The 8373-nt window shown below is 33.1% G+C and overlaps 2 protein-coding genes across 3 annotated transcripts in view; both read left to right on the top strand.

The window, feature by feature from the left end:
* Positions 1 to 2843: 2843 nt before the first annotated feature.
* LOC119838639 (high mobility group protein D-like) lies at positions 2844 to 5229 on the top strand. 2 transcript variants are annotated; one of them, XM_038364668.1, is made up of 4 exons: positions 2844 to 3037; positions 3658 to 3820; positions 3932 to 4072; positions 4297 to 5229. In XM_038364668.1, exons 1-4 carry the CDS (start codon positions 2859 to 2861, stop codon positions 4363 to 4365), a joined length of 552 nt encoding a protein of 183 aa, XP_038220596.1. In that variant the 5' UTR covers positions 2844 to 2858; the 3' UTR covers positions 4366 to 5229. The 2 variants fall into 2 exon arrangements, with proteins under 2 accessions (XP_038220596.1, XP_038220595.1); XM_038364667.1 differs by having other exon boundaries at positions 4294 to 5229.
* A 1263-nt stretch (positions 5230 to 6492) lies between these two features.
* The window catches only part of LOC119838749 (target of rapamycin complex subunit lst8), a 13696-nt gene continuing 11815 nt past the window's right edge, over positions 6493 to 8373 (top strand). Inside the window, exons 1-5 of the mRNA XM_038364846.1 lie at positions 6493 to 6969; positions 7053 to 7205; positions 7350 to 7411; positions 7600 to 7753; positions 8071 to 8261. Of these exons, the coding sequence (XP_038220774.1) occupies positions 6838 to 6969; positions 7053 to 7205; positions 7350 to 7411; positions 7600 to 7753; positions 8071 to 8261 (692 nt within the window). The 5' untranslated portion in view covers positions 6493 to 6837. The remainder of the gene's footprint in view (positions 6970 to 7052; positions 7206 to 7349; positions 7412 to 7599; positions 7754 to 8070; positions 8262 to 8373) is intronic.

Raw genomic sequence — 8373 nt, 5'->3', positions numbered from 1 at the left:
ATAGTATAATGTTAACCGTGTTGTCTTTTTCCTGTGTGTAATTCAAAAAGGGACTCACTCGACACGGCACCCGTGATTTGTCCTTCTGATCCAGAAAACCGCTACGCCCTTCCAAACAATATCAATCAATTAATTACAATTGACCATAACAATAAAATAAGAGAAATAAAATACTGTTAGTAATAAAACAGGGTTGTATTAATCTAGGTACCAACTTTTTCAGGTAACTAGGTAGTTACCACTTACCTGTTAATAATAATTACTCTAATGTTTTGTTTACATAAGTCCTTCCATGTGGTGATTGCATAAAATAAACGGATTGTAATAATACGAATAATAAAAATAGATTCTACTAATGCACTTTATAATATATGTTCTAAACCTGGGTTCTAGGGTTAAACACAATATCGTACGCTGAAATATGGTAGTCTTGTAACTGGATCCTAATTGTATGTATTTATAATAATATTTTTTTAAAAGAAAAACAAAAACGCAGCTTAAAGTTAAGATTTATCGAGCGTAACAAGATGAAAGGTAACTGATTTGAATGTATGTCCGCTGTCCCACAAAAAAAAAAAAAATAGTCACATTATGTGTGCATGATGTATATATTGGTAATTAGAAGGTCGGAAAGTAAGACGTTATTTTATGTCACTATAATATCCCACGCTAATATTTGTATCGTAATCTATAACAGATATTTTGCTCCAATTCTATTTCGAATAATATTATTTTGAAATTCAAATAGGGTGCCCTTATATAGTAATGAGCTATATTTTAAATATCGTTAAAAAAAAGTTGGAATTGCGAGGTACCAATGACGCTAAAAGGCGCCACAACGTGGCACCGAATGTCGACCCACTGCACAATGTGCTTCTATTTAGGGTTCTGTATTCTGTGGGTCAAATAAAATCGTGGCGTTAGTGCTATCTTCGACTAACGAATTACATTCGTTTTTCCTCAGACAAGTAAAATTTTAAGTGAATGTCCAAATATCGGTAAACACAAAAATTACAACAACAATATGAAATAAAATTATAAGACATGAGCTTAGGTACTAGCTACTAAATATGTTATTGCTATTTTAATGCAACTGAACTATTTTCTATCCATATAAGAACTACATATTATGTATTATCACAGAATAATAAGTACAATTAGTATTATATTTATTTGATTTAGGTAGGTACAAGCAATGAAGGATTCAACAATACTATAAAGTACTTATATGGATGTATTTTTAGTGAAGGACAGTATCCTTACTATCCTACACTATTAATACGGACTACGGAACCACAGTTATTCATATTGTAAATTGTGATGTTTTTTCATTCGATTTTGAACATAGAAGGGATCACATAATTCTTCCGACGCCTTACCTACTTCCTTTCACGTTCGTAATACAATGTGTAAGCCGTAAACTATTAATAAACAATTGAACAAAATACGTTACGGTTATTTCTCAGGATATGATACCTTTAAAGGGTTTTTTGTCCTCGAGTTGTGACAGTGTTAATAATTTAACGGCTTTTCTCTTGGAAAGGAACATAATAGAATGTTGAATTAAATTATATATTGTGTAACGATAATAAAAATGACATACTTTAATGTTGTTTCATGGTGGACTCTGAAACCTAAGTATTTCCTGATAAGTCAGAGGAGTCTTGCATATTGTTTCCACGAATTAAAGTAACATTTTATATTAATTTTAAAGTAAAGCGTAGTAAAAAGTAATGAATTTGAATTTGAATCTCTGTTTATCTGGGGTTGTTGAGGTATGGAGCGTGGACAGTACCAAAAATCTAGTTTCCGTGTGATGTTATTTCTTTTTAAGTTTGGAATGTCTTACTCATTCATGATAACGAATAAGTAACTAATAAGTATTATAATTTGTAAACTTTCCTTCCAAACTTAAATTATACCTAACGGTTTTACGCGAAGCTAGCTTGTGCTAAAGACGTACCACTATGGAATTATAAATAACAATTGGTTAAATACGTTACGATTGTGATATTATATTTAAATTTGAATATCTTAATTCTATACTCATAAGCCTAACTAACTAATTACTCAATACCTCTTTATTAACGATTTATTGACAATGTGTATTGTGTAAGTATATTTGTATACAACTAGTATTGAAAAGCTATAGTAAGTGAACAGAATAGGTAACAGATACTTAAAAAACAAAAACTTATTACATATCGATACAACGAAACAAAGCTTGTCAAAGTACTGAGTATGGATCGATTTTTATTGATAATTCCAAAAAGTGTTATGATTTACCACTATGACTCTGCATTAAGAAAATATGTGATCCGGAATGTATTTTATTACTAGTTACATAAGTACTACATCCTTATTGAAACGAAATAAACACTATTTCTCAAGTCCCTTGGAAATATCAAATGGTAAACAAACGCATCCACAAACGCTGTTTTATTGGCATCCCTTTCACTCTGACATTTGCCGCGCTTTTTAAGTTTTCGTATACACGTTGGCGGCATTTAAAATTTGGCGCGAGGTAATTTTGTCAAAGGCTGCTATGAGAAACCTATCAGGAGACTAGGCCAAATTTTGACATACTTATTAAATGAAAGTAATTGAAATATGTAGACAAAAAATTTATTTACGTTCAATTCGATTCATATTACGAAAAATTTGTTGTATTTTGTGTTATTTTTCTTGATAAAATGATTAAATTTATTTTAGAAGACAAAGTATGGGAATAATATACATAGTCAACTTTAGTCCATAACTCCAGCAGATAGGGACTAGATTCGAACGTGCTCGAAGTTCGATACGTCACGGATATACGTAGTACAAGATGCTTGCTTACGTTGGTGCTATTGGCAGCAATGAATAATTCGACCAATCAGAGCATAGATAGATGGCGCTGTGGTAGCGACGCGAGGTGCCCCAAGCTCGCTTGCTCTAGGAACATTGCTTCGAGCTCCATACATTTTCTTTCGGTTCTCTACGTCTGCAGTTTGGTTGTGTACGAGTTCAAAAATTATTTCAAAATTTTCGCCATCAGGTAAGTCAAATCAATTTTATTACTAAAGTTACTCATTTATCTAAGCATAGTTATGGTTTTGAAGGCATATTTTGTAGAAATAAGCTTTTTTCCACGTTGGAATTCTGAGTCAAACATGGCTATAGGCTTCGTCGTACTTTCTGTACTACGCGTGGGTATGAGAAAGGACGCCCTATTTTTGATAATTTATTTCTCGGATCTTTTCCATTAAACGACTGAAACAGTTCTTCTACAAGTGAAAGATTAATAATTTGGCGATGATTTAGTAATTATGTCATGTTTTGTAAGTGCGTATTTTCAACACAATACGTGAAAACAAAATGGCTCGTTCGACCCAAGCATAGGCCACTGAACTCGTTATATGGGGCGATAACTAATTTTGTTCATAAGTACATCAGTTATTGATTGCAATATGTTTAAAATGATTAGAATAGATTATCAAAGCGATTGATGCAATTTATTTCGTGGTATATGTAATGAAAATAGGTTTCCCGCCAAAAGTGTGCTCTAGAGAACGCCTTAGTCTGATATGGACGCTTTCATTCGGTTGCAGCATGGCCCGCATAACCTGTTGCCGCGCATTTTCGTTGCCTTTAGTAATATTATATGATAATTTACAGGAAAAAAGTTAAAATGTCGGACAAGCCGAAGCGTCCTATGTCAGCATACATGCTATGGCTGAACAGTGCAAGGGAACAGATTAAAGCCGATAATCCCGGACTCAAAGTCACCGAAATTGCTAAAAAAGGAGGCGAAATATGGAGGGCTATGAAGGACAAGAGTGTAAGTTTATTTTGTTGTTTTTTATTGGTTATTATACATGAAATATAATATCGATAATCAGATAAATTCATAGCATTTATATATTGTGTAACTTTATCTTGTTTTCATTAGGAATGGGAAGAGAAAGCTGCTCAAGCTAAGGAACAGTACACAAAAGATTTAGAATCATATAATGCAAATGGAGGTGGTGGCGAAGGTGGTGGCAAGAAGGCACAAAAGCGAGGAAAGAAGGGAAAGAAAGCGTCACCTGCTGTAAGTATTACAAATACATATTTATTTCTTTTCCAACATTATTCCATCCTAGTTATGTTAGTGTAAATATGAAATAGTTTACATATTGTTTATAAATTGGTAACCAAGGTTGAGGTTTAAAAATGGCATTTCTTGAGCATTTATAAATGGTTTAAATTCTCCCTTATCTTAAATAAATAAAATGTAAAATCAATGTCATATTAATATAACCTTGTCAACAGAAGGCTAAGAAGAAGAAGGAAGAGTCTGAAGATGAAGACGGTGGTGATGATGATGAAGAAGAAAGCGAATGATCTCCCAAACAATGCATTTCTGTTCATATTGAATAATTTACTCGGACTTAATTTATTACATAATGTACGACTGACTTTCCAAAGTCTGTATTACATACACACAAATTTTTCGGCATCTTTTTTAGAGATTTATTATGAATGATGCAGTTTTTTCAATATGTATTATAATTTGGTCAATATGATAGGATTTGTTGATAATTTTGACAATGTTATTTACTACTTTAATAACATTAATTCTAGTATTGAATAGGTTTAAGAGTGCAGAATTTGGAAAGAATCAGCGCAGGCTAAGGTCTAGATTTCTAAGCCTCGAAAAAAAATAATGTATAAGTGTTAGTATGTATCAAATGGGGAATTGTACAGTTAGCCCTCCCTCGTTAAGTTCGCTGTGACCGGATGCTCACCTTTGATATGTACCTTGAATGGTTTCATCAAAACTATGTCTTCTACCTTTAACTCTGCAGTAAAAGCTGTGCTTTGCCATAATTTTTTTTTGCTATGTATAATTTACTTTGTGTGTCAAAGACATAAGTTTTGGTTAAACTGTATCAACATGTAAAATTAGAGACAATTTCATTAACGATGGCTTATTGTTAATTAAAACCTACCTCTGTCATTGTAAATTTCAATACTAATAATGGTACCAAACTTAAGCTAAGAACTTCTCGGAAATTGTCACCGAGTTGAGCAATTTAAATAATTTAGGAAATTGATGTGTATGTTGTATTTTAGTTAGTTTAGGTAGGTTTCAATGTGATTAGTCTCTCAAATTTTACATTTGTGTTATTTTGTAAATGAGAATAGCATTCCTCATGTCAATATGGATTTTACATGTTCAATAAAGTAATTTCATATAAAATTATATTTTTGAATTTGATTTTCATTTGGCCCCATAGTACCTACATATTTTTTGTAATAAAGCTGATCGGCGTTGTTAACACGTGTAATGTAAGTAACTTTATCAATATCATGACTGATAATGCAAGCCGTTATAGTATGCGATAACGACTACTAAATAATAATCAACACGATGCGTAATGATATTCAAAAATATACACTGCATTGAGCATGATCGTATTGATCAAGCGATGACGCCTTACGTTACACAGACCGATTAAGAAGTACGCGTGGGGCTTGTCATGCAGCATGAACGTATAGGTTTCTAAAGTGACCCATGCACGCAGTTATATCTTTAAGCTATTCGTTATAATGATAACAATATAAGCAAAGTTATAATTTACTTTGTTAAGTGCTGAATAAACTAGGTCTGAAGTAAGTTTTGTTTTTGTAATTTCATTCAATTCAAAATTTCGAGTTATAATGAAAACTTTGGTATTTCTAACATTACATAAATATTGCAAACGGCATTAATTTATTATGGGTTGGTTTGGGTTTTATAGGTATGTACAAGCAAACTAAGAAAATTCGTACTTGATCCGAATCATCCATTTGCATCCTAAAAATAAACGAATGTTTGCTCGTTTGTATAGAAAACACTTTCGTAAATGTCATTTTAAGTTTATGAATGTGTGAACGGCAATCTTTTTGAAAGCTTAAAAAGCTTAATGAGTGCAGATTGACCCGAGTATACATCTGGATCATGTCACGAAAACAGTCCCGTAGACGCGACGCTGTCAGCGCCTATAATGATGCCGCCAGTATTTATTAATTGAAATTATAAAGTTTTGGGAAAAATGACTATAGAAAATACAATGCTATATTGTTTGTGTTGAGTATGAATGTATTCTTCATTTATTTAACACAAGGGTATTGAATGTACAATAATTATAACATTACTCTATTATGTATTTTATTAATTATCAAGTTCCCATAGTCCAGTTAGTAATGGTAAGAGTGAAATGTGAACTGATGTGAACAAACCATTATGTTTTAAGTATATCATAGTACTATGAACTACTTAAAATATCAGTGTTATTCTTCGTTTCATCCGAGTCCATTTTTAGGTGTCAGCTCTGAACTTACAATTCGAAATTTAATCATCATCTTTGTCTACAAAATGGCCGACCTCTCTTTAGATATAATCCATAGATATGACAGTATGAAAGTTCACTGTGGACTTTTTTATAGCGCACGTATGTAATATAGGTACCACAGAGTAAATATACGTGTTAGTTATTGTATCGATTAGTCTCTATGGCTCTATGTATTTAACTGTCAAATGTCAATTACAAAGTGTCTACTGTCTATTGATTCTGCAAACTATCAACACCGTTCATCATTTCTATACGTCTGTCATTAAAAAAAAAACAAACTAAATAAACATTAATTAAATCTATATAGAATATAAATACAATTAAAAAAAAAAACTCTAAAAACTTAAGATTTTAGATTTGTAACAAATACATTACAAAGTTAAAATAATTACATAAATCCACTTATTTTTTATTTCAATTTAATTTTCTTGGCTATAAGAGATGTTATAAATTGCACAGTTTGCACTTCTGTTTCACAATGACTATGTCTGGTGATGGTATAGCTGGGGGCTCGCAAGTAGTCCTCGTCACAGGAGGGTATGACCATACTATAAAGCTATGGCAAGCACATAGCGGCGTGTGCTTAAGAACGATGCAACATCCTGACTCGGTATGTTTGGGATGATATACACAGTGTAGTTTAATCTTGCTGATGATCATAAACTATGCTATTATAATAAATGTATTTTTCAGCAAGTCAACGATTTAGAAATTAACCCAAGTGGTCAAATGGTAGCAGCATGTGGTTATCAGCATATAAGAATGTATGATTTAGCTAGCGCCAACCCTGACCCTGTTATGAACTTTGAGGGAGTCACAAAGAATGTCTCCCGAGTTGGATTTCAGGTAATTCTAATTTTCTGCCATCTTAATTTTTGTTTCATTCACAAATGTAAGAGCAAATACTAATAAAAAAGAATATTAATATTTAATAGACAACTTTTAATTTTTACATTATCATATATTTCATAAAATAATAATAAATTTCAGGAGAATGGCCAATGGATGTACACAGGTGGAGAAGATTGCACCGCCAGAATATGGGATTTAAGGTAGAACTTTAACTTTTTGGTAACAATGTGCGGTCATGAGTATGTAAATATGTATAAAAAATTAATAGTGGCTCAACATTTTTTTACTTTACGTTACGTTAACAGGATATGACATAAGTTGTAGGCCATATGCAATTATCATATTCTATGTGCTATAAGAATTTAAAAAGCTTATTTCCATGTTGCAGAGCTGGCCGACAATTCCAGTGCCAGAGGATATTCCAAGTGCCTGCACCGGTGAATGCAGTGGTATTACATCCAGACCAGTCACAGATTATGGTTGGGGGCCAGACTGGGATTATACACATATGGGATCTCAAGACTGATCATAACGAACAACTTGTAAGTAGAATATATCTTGTAATTTCAAGTATAAATTAGATTTAAAACTGTTAGTATAATAAGTTTTCCCTTGAAACATTTTTGTTAATGTTGATTTTACTATTTGGCTTCTACACCAAAAGCTTATACTTATTATAAGGACCCATTGTTTGTCAGATTTTAAAATAAAGCTTTTTACCCCCTAAAGAACAGTTAAAGATATGTCTGTAATATAAGTTAATTTAGTGAAAAAATAATCTGTTTGAGCTTCAATTGGGCTTCCATAGCCTGCACTTTGTTAAGCACCTGTCACTTATATCCACACATACAATCCTCAGATACCAGAAGCAGAAGCGTCCATCCAGGACATAGCAATCGACCCGTCCGGGCGGCTGATGGCGGCGGTGAACAACAAGGGTAGCTGCTACGTGTGGGCGCTGGAGGGCACTCCCGCCCGCCCCGTACCGCGCAAGCACCTCGTCGCGCATCATAAGTACGCGCTGCGGTGCAAGTTCAGCGCGGACTCCTCGTGAGTATACCTCTGTACTAGTACCTGTTTATTAGTGCACTGTATATAATTTGCATTCGCACCCAACTAACATCATCATACGAACACACGCACAAACACAGACACACACACA

Source organism: Zerene cesonia, unplaced genomic scaffold (genome assembly GCF_012273895.1).
Source record: "Zerene cesonia ecotype Mississippi unplaced genomic scaffold, Zerene_cesonia_1.1 Zces_u004, whole genome shotgun sequence".
Classification (NCBI taxonomy): domain Eukaryota; kingdom Metazoa; phylum Arthropoda; class Insecta; order Lepidoptera; family Pieridae; genus Zerene; species Zerene cesonia.
Note: the sequence above shows the minus strand (reverse complement) of the source record. Positions and strands in the feature narration are given on the sequence as shown.

Coding starts and splice junctions, on each gene's coding strand:
- LOC119838639 (XM_038364667.1), top strand. CDS start 2,859: ATGAATAATTCGACCAATCAGAGCATAGATAGATGGCGCTGTGGTAGC. Junction 3,038..3,657: donor TTCAAAATTTTCGCCATCAG/GTAAGTCAAATC, acceptor GATAATTTACAG/GAAAAAAGTTAAAATGTCGG. Junction 4,073..4,293: donor GAAAGAAAGCGTCACCTGCT/GTAAGTATTACA, acceptor CCTTGTCAACAG/AAGGCTAAGAAGAAGAAGGA.